An 18,855-nucleotide genomic window follows, 5' to 3' on the forward strand; every position below is an offset into this window, starting at 1 on the left:
CGCGCTGTATACGAACCAAGATGGTGTTGTCCATTATCGCTTGTTGCTCATAACAGTTGCATAGAAGCAATAGATTTTGCTGTAATAAAGCTGGTAGGCTTTGTAGCAACACGAACACAATCATGTAGTCCGCCATTATTGTTGTTGCTGTTACGTGTGACGCAGCCAACACGTGATTTGATGACATCATCGTTTCACAAAATATATGGATTGGCCGTACACACGAAGACGCAAGGGTGTCGTTTTCAGATTTATCCACTTTGGGACCCGGTTTCAAAAAATAGCGATTTCAGTCTCCTAAAACGCCGGATCCGTGTGAACGAAACGCCAATACGATAAAAAATGTATACGTATACAGCGAAACGCGTCTCCGTGTGGACAGGCCCTAAAACACAGAAAGCAGGCCAAACGTCATTAGCACGTCCCTCCTCCAAACAGCACAGCAATGAGCCTTTCTTCTCGTGGTCATGTTGTCATTTCATACGAATTACATAATCCAAAATTTGTTTTCCATTAGTTTATATAAAAGCAGACATTTCACTTTCTATAAGTATATATTTTTCACGTCTGTGAGGCGAATATACACAGAGATTCAGTTCATTTTTTTAACGCGCACCTAAATAAAAGTAGAGTCTTATAAAGGCTATGTAGCTTATATAGTTTTACTAAATAGTTTTTGCAAATTAATCTGACAATGTTTTTATTTTATGGTCATTTAGTTTCATTTATTTCAGTTAATAAATCTACTACAAATTTAAAGAACACAAAATATAAGATGACACAAGACCCTACACGTGTAGCTTTTCTAATTACACATAAAATCTAAAGGCTTAGTGTGTAAACGTTGCTTAAGTTCGATTCTAAAAATATTTAATTTTAATAAATTTGTAAATTTGTACTGTAATGTTACTGCTTTGTTTATGAAGTTGTTTAATTACAATGTTTCACTTGATTTTATCTGCAACTACGTGCGGCTCTAGACGAGCTGTGGCTCATTAATCCTGGATTACGAATCCTAGAGAACGAACTAAGGCCTGAGGTGTCAAGCTGTAGTTATATAGGGCCACTCAGCGGTAAAAGCCAGCGAACGCAAAAAACCCAAATGCTGTCGTCATTCGCCATGCACCATGCAACATACAGCTTGTCCACATACTGTATACCCACGTCCCCTGGTCTCTGAGTCGACAAAGGGAAAAACTTCCCAACACTATAAATAGATAATAATATAAACTATGAATAAATTCTAAGGAATTGAGATACTATATTTTTCATTTTCATGAGCTATAAGCCATAATCATGGTATCTGATGCAACAGGAAAAACAAAAAGCCATCTGACGTGTCTGGATTCTTACTGTGAACCACACCTGAAACCTCACCTCAAACAAATGGTTAACTTTTGGAATCATAGAGCAGGGAGGAGTTTACACACACACACACACACACACACACACACACACACAAAAAGTGTTTTCTTTTATTCTAAACAAAAATTATGGTTTTCTCATAGTAAATTGTCTCTTTTCTAGGGACACATAAACATATTTTGTGAATTAAAACCAGTGCTCTGCCCAATTCTTTATTCTATTATAAAAGCTTCCATGAAGTATGTAAAAAGTCTTAATAATAAAAAAATAAAAAGTTAATTAGTCACTGCAAGCTGTGATCTGGTCAAACCAGTTAATGGAAATTTGGGTAAGTCTTAACATTGTGTGTATAATTACTGTAACATGCTAGGAGAAAATGAGAAACATTTCCACAACAACATCATTTCTTTATTTGTATTTGTGAGAGAGTTACACAGTCTGCACTGCAAAAATAACATCTAGACTATACAAATAAACTGTATTTTAAAGATCTCTCAGTTTTATTTTCATGTTTGGACTTTATTTTGCTGTGTCAGTCTGCTTAGATTACAAGATGCAGAAACCAGATAACACACACACACACACACACACACAAACTTCTGTCTGTCCTCTGTGTTAGTTTATGTTCCAGCAGAGAATCCAGGAGAAGCAGAAGAAGGTGCAGGAGCTGAAACAGGCTGTGAACACTATAAAGGTGAGCAGTGAGCAGAGACAGAGCTGCTCCTAGAAACACACACAACATGGACAACATGGAGTCATTTAGAGTCGCAGTAAGAGAGGGAATGATAGACTGAACGACTCCTGGAGCAACTGGAGCAGGACATTGCCAATCTTGAGAGGAGACTCACTGAGCTGGAGTAGCAACATTGAACGAGTAAGATGTCTATGGTAGGACACTACAAAGGAAGCCACTGCTTACTAAAACAAACATGGCTACAATCCTAAAGATTGTGAAAGGCCACATTGACACTTAACAGAGATATTGGCAAAAAAAAAATCAGTTTTGTGCACCGATGAAACTAGGATTGAACAATTTGGAAAAAACATGCAGCACTACATCTGACGTAAAAAGGGCACTGCATATCATCATGATATCATCATCCCAAGTATAAATAGTAGAAGAGACTTCATTATTTGGACCTGCTTTGCTAATCAGGGCCTGGAACAGGAAAAAAAAAGCAATCTGACGTGTCTTAATTCTTACTGTGAACCACACCAAAAAACCTCACCTCGAACAAATGGTTTACTTTTGGAATCATAGAGCAGGGAGGAGTTCAGACACACACACACATACACACACACACAAAGTGTTTTCTTTTATTCTAAACAAGAATTATGGTTTTCTCATAGTAAATTGTCTCTTTTCTAGGGACACACAAACATATTTTGTGAATTAAACCCAGTGCTATAAAATATATAGGTTAATCAGTCACTGCTAGCTGTAATCTTGTCAATCTGCAGCACTACATCTGATGTAAAATAGGCACTACATATCATCATGACAACATCATGACAACTGTAAAGTATGGTGGAGAAGACTTCATCGTTTGGGCCTGCTTTGCTGATCAGGGCCTGGACAACTTTTACTTATAGTGGGAAAGGTGAATTCCAAAGTGTATCAAAAGATTCTTTAGGACAATGTAAGAATATCTGTACATCAGCTGAAATCCTGTAGAAGTTTGGTCATGCAATGGGACAATGACCAAAAAAACCAGAGCAAGTCTACAGCAGAATGGCTTCAGGGAAAAAATTTTTTTTAAAGTGGCCTAGTCAGAGCCCAGACTTCAACCCAACAGAGATGCTATGGAATGACTTGAAGAGCGTAATACACATGAGAAATTCAAGGAATATGACAACACTCAAGCAGTTCGACAAGGAAAAATGGACTAAAATCCATCCTGATTTAATAAGGGCATGACTGATCAGAATTTGTTATGTTCTTATTTTAGGCACATTATATTTATTAATACCTTTGACTTGACCCTTGATAGGTTCAGACTTCCCCTGGACAATGACAGGCTTCTGTCATTGTCCGCAGGTCAGGAGTAGCTTGGTCCTAGCAACACAACAGCCACTCCTTTTAACAATGACCTTACCCTGGACGATGTGGGTGTTGTTGGTGATTATTAACTATCAAGTCTTTTCTGTGATTGTGGTTGTTTGTACTGAACTAGACTAAGCTGAGAAATATTCATTATTTATTTGGTTGGAATAGTAATTTTCTCAAACTATTGTAGGATTACAAATGTATAAAATGTTAAATCTAGCATCCAATTTAATAGTACAGTATATAAACTAAAAGAGTTATGTACAGTGGGTTTTACAATTTAAGGTGAAGATGATGACATTCTAAGAAGATCAAGTCTGGTAGCCCAGATGTCGGAAACATTAACCAATTGTCTTTATGTACTTTCTGATCACTGGGTAGGGTCCCAAGATAAAGGTAAATGCTAATCTCAAGCCCAGACTGTGTCTTTGTCTCTATGATAAGGTGAAGATCTGGGTGATACTGTCAGGCTGATTAGATTAGCATCTATGCATTTGAAAGGCACTGTTATGCTGATGAGATCAGGGCTGGGGAACTTCCATTACCAGGCTGATTTCTGTACTACACTATGCTTTGCTTATGGCGCTTTTCCACTGCGTGGTACGACTCGGCACGGCTCGTTACGGCACCGCACGGCTCAGTTTGACTCGGTTTGCGTTTCCACTGCAGTTTAGTACCGCTTTAGACTGGCCGGGATTATTCACGTGTCGTTATAGTTGCGCCGCCTCTACTGCCGTGACATCATCATAAACGCACCACAACAAACACACAACAATGGAGCATATCGACGGAATGGTGTTCTTCATTCTCAGTCTGTGGATGTTTTTAACAGCAAGACGAAGGAGTTTGTTTCAAAAGAGGCTGATGGCAGCCAAAGAAAACACAGCTAAAAAAGACAAGAGTTTGGGAACTTTTACAACAACACGAAGACACCGACAACTTGTTATCTCGACGACGCACAAGGGTAAGCATCTAAAAAAAAGCTCATAACTAGCTAACTTTTATCACTGTTGCAAAGCATATAATGAACTTAACTGCCAGTGTAACATCAAAATGCAGATCCAGTATATTACAGATCTTCCACATTTTGCAAAAAAGTCGCCGCAACAGACCATCTGTTTGGACATTTAACCGTGCTTCGGAGTGGTGGGATGTGATTGTTCCCGGTTTTACAAACAGTCAGTGGCTGGAGAACTTTAGAATGTCTGAAGAAACATTCATCCATTTATGCAACAAACTGCGTCCAGCGATGGAGAGAGGGGACACAAACTTCCGCGTGTGTGTACCTTTAAAGAAAAGAATAGCCATCGTACTGTGGAAGCTTGCAACCAGTGCTGAGTACAGAAGTGTTGGACATCTTTTTGGTGTAAGCATAACAACTGTGTGTCGGTGTGTTCAGGAGTTCTGTGCAGCAGCAGAAACCCTGTTGGTCCCAGAGCTAATTCGTTATCCAGATCAGGATTAATTTAAAGAAATCGCTGCCTACATTGAGAACAGGTGGGGGCTCCCACACTGTATTGGTGCTGTTGATGGATCACACATCCCCATCATAGCACCAGAGGAATATCACTGTGACTATTTCGCAGCAGAACAGCAGGTCTACAACATAAAAATCTGCAGAGTACGTAGTAGTTGTTGAAAATGCCTTCAGTCGATTAAAAGGAAGATGGCGATGCATTATGAAAAAAAATGACTGTGCTGTCAACCTTGTGAAGTCCATGGTGCTGACATGTTGTGCTCTACATAACCCTTGTGAGAGTCATGGTGAGGCCTATGAGAATGCTTGGGATTTACCCCCAGCAGCAGAGACGGTGGTGGCAGTGCCACAGGCTGTAGAGGAGGAGGGCAGGGATGTCCGTGCAGGTCTGATGCGTTACTTAAATAGCTAACTATTCACGTAGCATGTTCTGTAAAGTGTATTATCTAAAAAATTTTAATTTTAATTTATTTATTTTTTTTATTAATCATTTGTCTTTATCAGGAGGTACATTACCTGCTCATACAATAATAAATCTTTAATATAGTCTCGAGGTACCTGTATTCGATCAGATTGTTTTTATTAAAGCAAAACACAATTATAAATGTAAAAATATGAACAGAAAACACAAAAAATCTACAAAGTGCAAAAAGTATATACATAAGGCATAAAGGAAGTTTAAACTACAGAACAAAGAGCAAACTTTAAACAATGTGCAAGTGTACCTTGTGCGACATCTGCACAATTAACTGATATAAATTAAAAACGTTAAAATATAATCTGCAAACTTTAAACAGTGTGCACATGTACGTAGTGCACAACGGATATACAACAGACAAATACAACAAAAATAAATTTTAAAGTAAACAGAAGAAACTGTTAACAGTGTGCAGACATGTAGTGCAAACATTATCAAAAAACAAACACAAAAACACAAATGCCTATGGCATTAGTCAGCAATAGAGTTCTATTCCCGTCGGCTACTCATTGCCTGGACAAGCATCTCCATAACATTGAGGAATGCTTGATTGAGAATGTTCCTCTGCCCTCAAGGCCGCTTCCTGCTCCCTCGCTTGTTTGGCCTCTTCCAGTGCCATCTGCAAGTGGCGCTCCCTCTGGGCACGGTTGAGCTCCTGCTGCTCAATGTCTGCCACCTGCATCTCTCTTAATACAGCAAGATGTTCCTGATGGTACAGGCTCCGTTTCCTCTTGCCTGGACCAAAGCGTAGAAAATTGGAGTAAAAATGAGAGAAATTATTTTGAAAATTATTTTGATTTTACATTTACAGTATTTATGGTAGTATTATTTATGGTATTATACTATTTATGGTAAGCAACAGGAATTCATGAGACACGGTATATAAGGATATATATCCTATATTATGATATCCTATTTGTACATATTATGATATATGAAATATCAAATTTGTATTATACCCGTTACCACACGCTGCGGTGTCATCGTGCAGCTGGAGGTTGATGGTGATGGTGTTGGCGGGCGTGGTGGAGACGCTGATAGCACCGCTTGGGAAGAGGAGTCGTCGTTGCATGGAGAAAGTGCAAGTGAATCGATCGTGACAATGAGTCTGAAACGCAAAGTTTGTCTAATCAGTTGGGAATGCACAAATTACGGCCACACACCAAAAAAAAAAACATGAACATCATGAACAATAGCACTACCACTGATAAATTTTAGCTACTAGGACTTCTTGCTTCATTACAGGTTTTACAGTCAAATTGCGATATAAAATAATATATATGACGGTCAATAAAATCAGTAAAGTTAAGATTTCAAGCGTTATATAAACACAATGTACCATCCTCGATCGTGTTCTCCAACAACAATGGCGTGGCCGAGTCCAGGGCACCCTCCCTTCCATTGCTCGTTGGTCTACCACCGTAGATTGCGTTGATTGCGTCCATTTGGTCGAACCACTTTCACGATTGCCTGTTTGAACCACTTCGGCTGTTGTGGTCCTTTATACTTTTGTAGTCGCTCTTCAGTTTATATAACTTGTCCCTACACTGTTTGTAAGTCCGATGGTAGCCGTGTGCGGCCAAGAGCTTAGAGACCTCCTGAAAAACTTTTTCATTCCGCGTCGCCCCATCAAGCTCTCGCTGGATCCGCTCCTCGGCTACCAACGAGAGGAACGTCTGTACTTTCTCAATAGACCACGAAACAGCCATTTTTAGTTAAAACAAAAAGGTGCGTCCGATCCTTCGCTGGCTGTGCTAAATCTAGCGGGTCTGTTGTGTCTCGTGTCACAAGTTCAGTGACGCAGTACTGACGATTTTCTTCGGCCAATCAGTGACCAGCAGAGTTTACACGTCACGTTTTGGTAACAGTTCCGCTCGCTTGGAACCTCGGCTCAGGTGGTACTAAAAAAAGGACCAGGTACCAGGTACTGTTCCCAGTGGAAAACCCCCCAAAAGTGAGCTGTACTAAACCGTGCCGTGCCGTTCTATGCAGTGGAAAAGCGGCTATGGATCGTCGCCACCTCTCTGTATCGCTTAAAGTATAAACTCTCCAGTGCTGACTTTTAATCAGACTTGGATAACTACAGCAACACACTGTGAGACTCAATAAAGAGTAACTTCTGCTTAAAAGATATCCCAACGTCCCCTGGTCTCTGATTCGACAAAGGAAAAAACTTCCCAACACTATAAATTAATAATATAAACTGTAAATAAATTCTAAGAAATTGAGATACTATATTTTTCATTTTCATGAGCTATAAGCCATAATCATGGTATCTGATGTCTGCAACAGGAAAAACTAAAAGCCATCTGACGTGTCTGGATTCTTACTGTGAACCACACCTGAAACCTCACCTTGAACAAATGGTTAGCTTTTGGAATCATAGAGCAGGGGGAAGTTTAGACACACACACACACACACACACACAAAAAGTGTTTTCTTTTATTCTAAACAAGAATTATGGTTTTCTCATAGTAAATTGTCTCTTTTCTAGGGACACATAAACATATTTTGTGAATTAAAACCAGTGCTCTGCCCAATTCTTTATTCTATTATAAAAGCTTCCATGAAGTATGTAAAAAGTTTTAATAATAAAAAAATAAAAAGTTAATTAGTCACTGCAAGCTGTGATCTGGTTAAACCAGTTAATGGAGATTTGGGTAAGTCTTAACATTGTGTGTATAATTACTGTATCATGCTAGGAGAAAATGAGAAACATTTTCACAACAACATCATTTCTTTATTTGTATTTGTGAGAGGGTTACACAGTCTGCACTGCAAAAATAACATCTACACTATACAAATAAACTGTATTTTAAAGATCCCTCAGTTTTATTTTCATGTTTGGACTTTATTTTGCTGTGTCAGTCTGCTTAGATTACAAGATGCAGAAACCAGATAACACACACACACACACACACACACAAACTTCTGTCTGTCCTCTGTGTTAGTTTATGTTCCAGCAGAGAATCCAGGAGAAGCAGAAGAAGGTGCAGGAGCTGAAACAGGCTGTGAACACTATAAAGGTGAGCAGTGAGCAGAGACAGAGCTGCTCCTAGAAACACACACAACATGGACAACATGGAGACATTTAGAGTCACAGTAAGAGAGGGAACGATAGACTGAACGACTCCTGGAGCAACTGGAGCAGGACATTGCCAATCTTGAGAGGAGACTTAAGTTCATTAAAGGGACAAACCATGTTAGATGTTTTGGAGATAAGGTCAGACAGGCCAGATTGAGGTGGTTTGGACAGAAATTTGTGAACATATTGGTAGAAGGATGTTGACGTTGGAACTGCCTTGCAGGAGTTCTAAAAGAAGACCAAAGGTGAGGTGTAGGGATGCAGTGAGAGAGGACATAAAGTTAGTTAATGTGAGAGAAGAGGATGCAGAGGATAGGGTTAGATGAAGGCAGATGATTCGCTGTAGCGACCCCTGAAAGAGAACAGCCGAAAGACAAAAAGTATGAGCAAACTTTGTAAAATCACTATGATAAAACTGTTACCTTTAAATTCATCAACAGTGGCAGAGGTTTTGCCTTATGTGTCTGTAAAATTTTATAAAAATAAGATTAACTTCTCCACATATGCATAGAATAAAGGAAAGTGAAACGATTAACAGAGGAGTTTCATAATTTCTGTCTCTGTGCTCCTCCTTCTTACTCTCTCTCACTTACTCTCACTCTCGTACACATAGTGAACCAGGAAATTATTGTCACATAAAACAAAACTCAAAGTGCCTTGTTCTTTCTGTCAGTGTGTCTTAGAAAAATGGCCAAGGTCAGTATTTCAGTAGATCAGGATCAGTTCATCTGTTCAGTATGTCTGAATCTCCTGAAGGATCCGGTGGCTATCCATTGTGGTCACAATTTCTGCAATGTGTGTATTAATGGTCACTGGGATCAGGAGGATCAGAAGGACGTCTACAGCTGTCCTCAGTGCAGAGACACTTTCACTCCAAGGCCTGTTCTACGCAGAAACAACATGCTGGCTGAAGTGGTGGAGAAACTGAAGAAGAAGACTGAAGTCCAAGCTGCTTCTCCTCCTCATTGTTACGCTGGACCTGGAGATGTGGAGTGTGATTTCTGCGTAGGGAGAAAAACCAAATCCATCAAGTCCTGTCTGACGTGTCTGGTTTCTCTTTGTGAACCTCATCTGAAACCTCATCTAGAACTTCCTGCTTTGGAAAAACACACATTAATTGAAGCTTCAGCAAAACTCCAAGAGAAGATCTGCTCTGAACATAACGAACTGATGAAGATCTACTGCCGTACTGATCAAACCTGTATCTGTTGTTTGTGTACGATGGATAATCACAAAGGACACGACACCGTCACAGCTGCAGCAGAAAGAGCTGAGAAACAGGTGAGAATGAGAAGTCATCTTATCTATAGTTTCTAGCTAGATACATGTGTGCAGTGTTGTGCAAGATACTCATAAAAGTAAAAGTAATGTCCTCATCGCGGAGATCAAAGGGGTGGTATTCCGGTCTCGCCTTTAAAGTCTCTGGTAAGAATAACATCACCCCGCTTGCATGCCACTCTCTTATAACTCCACTGCACAACTTATTGCTTTGTTTCCAGTCCTCGGACAAAACTCTGCATCTCTTGAGGTTGATTTATTACTTTTTTTATGATAAGGGCATTTTCCACTGAAATTTTTCTTCCTGTGGGCCAATTGCGATGAAACAAAACCTATATGTTTCCTCAAGATTATCCAAATATACAAATGAAACTAAATTGAGTTTAGTAGTTTTAACATGATACAAGCAAAAAACAAACAGATAATCAGACGGACAAACAGGCTGACAAAATTTCCAAAACCAAAAATAGAAATATGTTTTATTACTTTTATTGTGTAAAACTGTAAAATCATCTGTTCTGTGTTAACCAGTGTAATGTAAGCTAGCAGCACAGCACGACATGTTAACCCACATAGGTGTTATACTCACCGTAACTCCTTTTACAGTGGCATGAAAAAACTTTGTGCTGCTTCACCAACATGCTGTTCTGTGTGGCTGCCCATGGCACCGATATCTAAATCTGACTGTCAGCTTCTTATGGTTCAACATTTTGACCGAACTAGTGACAAGATTCACTTGTCACTCACATTGTCATGATCTCTGGGTAAAGGAATGGACGCAAGATGCAGGTATGGGTTGAAAACACACGTGAGTCTCTTTTTATTGTTTTTTGGTAAGCTTTCCCATGTATCTTGAACTCTTCTTAAACTGAGATGATATAAACAAAACCAAATAAACACAAACACAAAACAGCCTCCTCAGGCTGGGTCTGCAGGCGGGCATGAACACACAAGAGCTGAACAGCAAACTAACAGAAATGTCACGTGGGCTCTACGCTGCGCTTGGCTGGCGTCTTGACCGTGACCTTGACCCTACTGCCTGGTTACAAAAGGCCTTAACCCGACCCTGCAGACTCGGCTTAATCCTGAGGAGGAGACAGGAGGTTACAGTGAGGTTGGGAAAACACGTGCAACACAAACATAGCAACAACAGTGAACGGACAAGACACTACGGGTTTGGCTGGCTTAAATACAGACACACAGGGGAGAGACACAGGTGTAAATAGGGAAGGGGAAGACATACCAACGTAGACACACTAGGGGGAGACAAAGCCTCGGCTCAATAGTCCGGGGAACCGGATCTCACTCCCCCGGACTGTGGTGGCACAGGTGTGACACACATCTGAATATGTCACATGATATAAACATTCCTCTACATTCTGATAGGCGTATGTGTCACGGTCACCATCACTGCATGTGCTCTAGTGAATTATATGATTTAAACATCAATTTCAAATTTAAACAGACACAGCTCTGAGAAATATGAATGTTTGTATGTAATGAATTATCTTACTACAGTATGTAAGTACTTTATACAAAGCTGTATGTAACTGTTCTGTCCTCAGAGTGAGTTAAAGGAGAAGCAGATGAAAACCCAGCAGAGAATCCAGGAGAAGCAGAAGAAGGTGCAGGAGCTGAAACAGGCTGTGAACACTATAAAGGTGAGCAGTGAGCAGAGACAGAGCTGCTCCTACACTCAAAACATTTTTTAATTAGTTGATCTAACCCAACACTGTTTTTTTTACCAGTTCCACGAAAATGTTTGAATAACCTAGACGTGGTATGATTAAATAAACACAAATAAACTGGACAAATAAACCAAATGAACCAAATCAGGTTAAATCAACCAAAGCTAATCATGTAACAACAGAAACAGTTTGTTGTGTCGCTTTAAAGCCTACAGTGTAATTAACTTTATTCTTCTCGGTTCAACTTAAGTAAAACACATGCTTTCAAATAATCAAATGGAAAAATGCATTTCCAAGATGTCAGGAGAAACAAGCAAACTGCTTTCAAACACTTTCAATTGTTGTTTTAAAACATTCAGTAATTTTCCTTTTTTCATATTCAGTACAGTTTTCAGTCAAACAAATATTAGCAGCATATAAATGAACCAAAAAAAAATCCTTTTAACTAGCTCTATTAAGTCACAGTTCTACTCAACAAAGCAAATTTTCCAGATTCTGTATTTCCAAAAATAAAAGCAACTGTAACTTACATTAGGAAGATTCACAGGAAATAAATAAAGGGGAAAAAACATAGCATAAATATTATTGCAATAAAAATACTGAATAGTCTGGTACTGATATTCTTTGTTGCCATGCCCCCTTTTCTTTTGAAGACTCTGATCAGCTGAGTGGAGTACTGATCAAGCAGGTGCATAAACTTTGAAACCAAAGGAATGGTGGTAATCCTGGTGAATTCAGCACTCAACTACAACACAAAGTTCACATCAACTTATAGGCGCTGTACACTGCCATCTCAGTTATTATTTTAGATCAAGTTGGCAAAGCACTGTGAGCTTAAAGTGTATTTTCATATAAAGTGTATTTCAGGCCATAATGGCCATGGTCTAACCTGCAATGTTTGAGCAGGAGGGACCTTGAGAATACATTCATGAGAATACACTTGAGAACATTCTTTGCACTGCCACATTAAAGCCCTGAAGGAAATGAATAAAGGAGAAAAAACATAGCATAAATATTATTGCAATAAAAATACTGAATACATTTAGGCATTTGGCAGACGCTCTTATCCAGAGCGACTTACATTTTAATCTCATTATACATCTGAGCAGTTGATGGTTAAGGGCTGCGCTCAAGGGCCCAACAGTGGCAACTTGGTGGTTGTTGGGTTTGAACCTGGGATCTTCCGAACCGTAGTCCAATGCCTTAACCACTGAGCTACCCCTGGCCCGAATGAATAAATTAAGTCAATGATAAGAGCTTTACTGTACCTAAGTAAATTTTAACTATTTGACTAGGGTTGTGCCAATACTGAGTTTTTCTTTATCAATCAGTTTCCCTAAAAAATCTTGATTATCATCATATCTATTTAGGCAAAATACTACCACACTATATTTCTAGCCTATTTTCATTAAGTTCAACGAGTAAACACAAACACCAATTTCATATGAAAAAATAGGAAATGTTGCTTGTTAACACCATTAAAAATAATTAAACAGTTCAAAATAGTTATAACTCAGAAATAACTATTATGTTGTTTAAAAAGGATGAATATACTGATACTGTAATGTTAGCGTATCAGTAAGCAATGTGTTTAATTCCAATTTGGCCGGGAGAAAATTCATACTCTACTGCCGCCCTCACCTTGCGCTGTCCCCTCACTTACTCTTCCTCTCGTGTGCGCGCTTGCGTCCTCACAAGTTTTTTTTTTTTTTTTTTCCGCAAATTTCAAGGTAATTCATAACAGGATTATACCAATACTTTATACGAAATACTGTAAGGAACGTATGTGATTTTAACACTAACATATCAATCGCTTACCACTATTTCGAAGGATACCAGTTGCTTCAGGAACAGTGCAGTGCAAACACAGTCTGGTGCTTCTGTGGTTAACTTAAAAAAAATAACACAATAAAGCATGTTTACAACCACACAGCTAAGCTAGTTTGAACAATGCTAACCATCAAATGTTTAGCATGGTAAATTAAAATTAAATCCATAAATGTAGTTCTGAAGACGAGTTTACTAACTCAGATTAAACCACAACCCATTCACCTATCATTTATAAAGGAAACATTATGATATACTCTATAGAGACATATGAATCTTACCTAACATAAGATGTCCTTTTCAGCATGAAGTTTTCCTCAGGTAGATGCCGAAACCCGCACATGCGCAGTGCACAAAATAAGACGGGCCAAACAGGACGAAACAGAATCACATTAAGATAACATAAAACAGCTTAGTAAATTTGATGTGAAGAGTTCTTAAGTAGGAGCAATCTAACTCACGTATTTTTATAAAACAGGTATTTATTGGATTATTTAAATGTTATCTGCCTTCTTCAAATGAACTGCAGCAAAAAAAACATTTTTTTGAGTGCAGAAACACACACAACATGGACAACATGAAGTCATTTAGAGTCGCAGTAAGAGAGGGAATGATAGATGAGCTTTAAACCTGTGTGTGTGTGTGTGTGTGTGTGTGTGTGTGTGTGTGTCCTATCAGCTGAGTGCACAGACAGCAGTGGAGGACAGTGAGAGGATCTTTACTGAGCTGATCAGCTCCATGGAGAAAAAGCGCTCGGAGGTGACGGAGCTGATCAGAGCTCAGGAGAAGACTGAACTGAGTCGAGCTGAACGACTCCTGGAGCAACTGGAGCAGGAGATTGCTGATCTTCAGAGGAGACTCACTGAGCTGGAGCAGCTTTCACACACACACGATCACATCCAGTTCCTCCAGGTAACACTCACTGTCTGATCTACACACACAGCTGTTCCTCACACACTCTCTAAAACACCTCCTGTTAATGGAACAGTGAATGTCCTCTGATGTCACAAGTGTGTTTTACATTTAATCTGCTTTCTGTAGGCTTTAGCTTCTGGACGTCAGTCTCCTCCAATGGACAGACCAGACTTTCAGACATCCAGCATCAGTATCCATCAACATCTCTCATTTGATGGAGTGAGGAATTCTCTCTCAGATCTGAAGAAGAGACTCGAGGAATTCTGTGAGGAGGAATTCAACAAAATCCCTCCACATGGTAAGAGGAGCTGTTCCTGCTGGAGAAACACAATGATGGACGTCTTTACTCGCTCTGTGAAGTCTTATTTCTTAGCAATGCTCCTGCTGACCTTCCTGCAGACAATTTGTAACGTTTGGATTTTATATGTTAAGCTAGTTACACCTATATGGGTTCTAGGATCTTTCGGTATTGCGCAAGCGTAGCGAAACAAGGAAAGACGCGACACAACAGTTCAAAGCAAAACCCAAAGTGTATTAAGTGAAAAAACAAACAAACAAAGGTGAACCAAAAAACAATATTTACAAAATATATACAAATATAAATATTTGTGTGTGTGTATGTGTGTGCGAGTGAATGAGATAAATGTCCAGAGTACGGATTATTGAAAGCGTGTGTGTGTTGGGAGTGATGAGTCGGTCTCATCGGCAATAATGAAACGTTCCGGGAGCACGACAACGGAGTAAGATGGTAGTGGAAATGTCCGGCAAAGATTAATCCAAAAACGGTAATCCAATTTGCCACTCTGTCTCTTAACAAAAAATATACAGCGCTGTTTTCTCCTCATCTCTTTCCGCCAGGGGCGGACTGGCCATCGGGAGCACCGGGACATTTCCCGGTGGCCTGACGGTCGTCCTGGCCTGCCGGCTGCTGCTGTGCAGACGATTAGCCTGGCATGTAATAGGCTGGTGTATAACTACGAATTAATTGACGGATCTCTCAATCTACAAATCAGGCAATGGAAAGGGAGGGGAAGATTAGAAGATCAGGAGGGGAAATTACACTCCCACATCACATGACCCAACGTCAGCGACGCACTGCCTAATATCTGGCTATATCCGGAGACAGGGTATATCTGACTAAATCGTTCAAAAAATGGAGCGTAAACGCAAAGGAGGAGCTGAGAGTCAGCGTAAAAAAAAAAAAAAAGCCCTGGCCGGAGACGCAGCAAGCTGCTGCAAAATCCCAGCCATGTTCGCCAGGAAGGGAACAGGTCGGTCAAGATTACATTTACATTATATTTATAATAATTTGGCAGACGAACACTTTCATCCAAACCACTTAGATCATCACAATCGATAAAACTAAACCAACAAACGAGCAACGATATGTAAGTGCTGCTGTGCTGTGTCAAGTCTCGTTTCGTCTGAAAAGGTGACGAAGGAAGCAGCAGTAGCACTAGTGCAGCAAATGCTCCTGCTGTTGAGCTAGAGGTGGTGGACAGTTCAGCGTTTGAGTCAGAGCAGGGACCTTCAGGTAAAGTTAAAGATAAGCAAAACTAAACATGCAGGCAGCAGGCTATACTTTTTAAACAACATGTGCTTTTTTATGATTTATAAGATCAGTAGTAGGACTGTGATTTTGGGGACATACAACTGATGGCTGCACAATTATAAGTACAGATTATTGAACACGCTTATTTTATATTGCAGAGCAACTACATGTGCAGAGTGAGAGAGAGAAGGATTCAGGGAAAGATTAAGGAGACAGTGAAAGCCTTTATATCTCTTTTGATTATTTTGCCTGTCCACAGTCTAAGGATTTAGATTTTTTTTTTTAAGTATCACCCAATTCAAATGCCTACTGGTGTACTAGTAGTGCTAATTACTTACTGTTTACTCTTACTGGTCTGTTCCACATAATGCCATAATTGAGTAAACATTGTTATCTGTTACTTACGCTGTCATAGGTTTTGTTAAGTTTATTTGTGTTTGTGTTTCTGATGCATTTGATATACTAGAGTTGAGCACTGAAAATACTTAAAATGTAAATATTTCAACATGTGAATGTGTCTCTTATTATCTCTTTTAAAAAGCCAATTTTCTATTTGTCATTGGTTTGGTAGTATAAATGGTGTATTCCTAGTGAGTTGTTAAGGGCTATTTTTTTATTCATTTATATTGCATCTGGTAGTCTACCTGTTACAATAATAGGGTTAGCCTACAAGTTTATCAGTCCAGTAGATTACATGAATAGGGTGGTGGTGACTGCAGCAGCAGAGGTGGCCTGGGAGTGGAGTCAAATTCCCGGCCCGAATTATTGTCCCAGTCCGCCACTGCTTTCCGCCCCTCGCTTCTTCGCCGATCTCTCGCTACCTGTGCACTCTTTCTTGCGAGAGTACCTTGATGGAACACCACCAATTGTCCGGAGTAAAGGAAACCCCTAAAGGACCCTTATGGGTGCATGGCTGCTTTACCTTTATAAGCATATGTCCTTTTATTTCCCCCTATAAGAAAAAGCCCTTTATGTGTCTGCAACACTTTAAACCATATAATTTCTCTACGCAGGTGAGCTTTATCAGCTCCTTAATTATTAGCCCGCTATCTATAAAATGACTCTTATGTGGCCGAGCTACAAGTTTGAACTAAAATACTGATTTAAAATGAATAAACTGACTGTATCACTTTAAACTGTTTCCATCTTTTACAACCTGATGATGCTTTTTGTCTTCATTTCCATTTTTCTCTCCACAGCTGCAGCAGTTCAGATCTTTTCACTACCAGAGCCACAGAGCAGAGAAGAGTTTCTGAAATGTACACACATACACACACACACACACACACACACACACACACAGGTTTCTTATGTCTATAGAGTACAATTTTCTTTAAAAGCAGCTTAGAAAATATTAAATACAGACAAGTGATTTGCAGAAATGTTGTGTGATTTAAAATAAAAATGTAATTATTATTAGTTTATTTGTGTGTGTGTGTGTGTGTGTGTGTGTGTGTGTGTGTAAGGGAGAGAGAGAGAAAGAGATAGAGTGAAATATAGAGAGAAATTAATATTACACACATAAAAGATGTGTAAAATAATAATAATAATAATAATAATAATAATAATAATAAAGTATTATATCTTCCATTAGCAGAATAGAAAACACTAAATACTGACAAATTGGAATAAATAACAGTTTTTTATTTCTTTGGATTAAAATCTGAATGAACATTGAGACATTTCTCCCTCAGATATCAGCGCACACAGACAGCTGTCTCACTCTTCACATGAATATACAGTACAGGTGTATGAATAAGTAAAAAAAATGTGTGTTTGTGTGAGAAAGAGAGGGAGAGAGAGTTCTACATCTTCCATAAGCAGAATAGAAAATACAGACTACTGAAAAGTAACAGGATTTCTTTTTTAATTATATTTGAATGAACATTGAGACATTTCTCCCTCAGATATCAGCGCACACAGACAGCTGTCTCACTCTTCACATGAATATACAGTATTCTGTGAATTAAACCCAACATGTTCACATTGTTCAGTTTGTTTTTCTCTTTTATTTTAGATTTCTGTTATCTGACTCTGGATCCCAACACGGCACATCGTAAACTCATTCTGTCTGAGAAGAACAGAGCGGTGAGATACAGTGAGAGAGAGCAGCAGTACTCTGATCATCCAGAGAGATTTGACTCCTGGTGGCAGGTGTTGTGTAAGGAGAGTGTGTGTGGACGCTGTTACTGGGAGGTGGAGTGGAGCGGTGAGGGTGTGGACATATCAGTCTCATATAAAGGCATCAGCAGGAAAGGACGGGGTGATGAGTGTCGGTTTGGACGCAACAATCAGTCCTGGAATCTGTGGTGTTCTTCTTCTCTCTATTTCTATCACAACAGCATTGAGACTGATCTCAGAGCTCCATCATCCTCCAGAATAGGAGTGTATGTGGATCACAGTGCAGGAACTCTGTCCTTCTACAGCGTCTCTGACACGATGAAGCTCCTCCACAGAGTCCACACCACATTCACTCAGCCTCTGTACGCTGGGTTTAGGTTTGGGTTTAGACTCAACAGGTGGTCTGTCTCTACTGTGAGATTGTGTGATCCAGAATAAAGTGTGTAGTGTTTTGTGTAAAATTCCTGCACATTGTCACATTGTTGCTCAGTCATCTGTCTCACTAACACACAATCCAGCTGCACAAACAGCTCAGTAATTTAACAATTAAAGAGTAAATATTAACACTGAATATAGTTTAATAAAAATAAACAGATGTATTATTAAATGTATTAAATGTATTATTATAAAGTTGTATCTGTGTGAAGAGCCGTGGTGAGATTCGGCACATCAGACGTCACTTTAGAATAACTTTATATTTACATTATTGAAAGTAGATGTTTAAAACTGACACACACACACACACACACACACACACACACACACACACACACACACAGCTGAAAAATATTATAGCAAAGACTTTTTTTCTAAAATCTGCTAAAAAAAATCAGTGTGAAAAAAATATCAGAAATAGATTTTTGTAATGCATTGAATTTTTAAATATTCTAAATAAATATCTTTATACTGTATGTATGTAACACCTGTGTAAACACAGACTTGTATCATTATAAGTAATATTTATGTGCCATGAATGTCACTAGGAAATTAATAAAAAATAAAATAATTTTGTAATAAATTAA

General features: G+C 39.1%; 1 protein-coding gene across 1 annotated transcript; it reads left to right on the top strand.

Annotated features, from left to right (window-relative positions):
* Positions 1-9,124: 9,124 nt before the first annotated feature.
* LOC128515021 (tripartite motif-containing protein 16-like) lies at positions 9,125-18,365 on the top strand. The gene is made up of 6 exons (XM_053489006.1): positions 9,125-9,733; positions 11,296-11,391; positions 13,924-14,157; positions 14,287-14,458; positions 16,912-16,971; positions 17,730-18,365. The coding sequence occupies exons 1-6, from the start codon at positions 9,140-9,142 to the stop codon at positions 18,269-18,271; spliced, it is 1,698 nt and encodes a 565-aa protein (XP_053344981.1). The 5' UTR covers positions 9,125-9,139; the 3' UTR covers positions 18,272-18,365.
* Positions 18,366-18,855: the final 490 nt, after the last annotated feature.

This window comes from Clarias gariepinus, chromosome 2 (assembly GCF_024256425.1).
Source record: "Clarias gariepinus isolate MV-2021 ecotype Netherlands chromosome 2, CGAR_prim_01v2, whole genome shotgun sequence".
Taxonomy (NCBI): Eukaryota; Metazoa; Chordata; class Actinopteri; order Siluriformes; family Clariidae; genus Clarias; species Clarias gariepinus.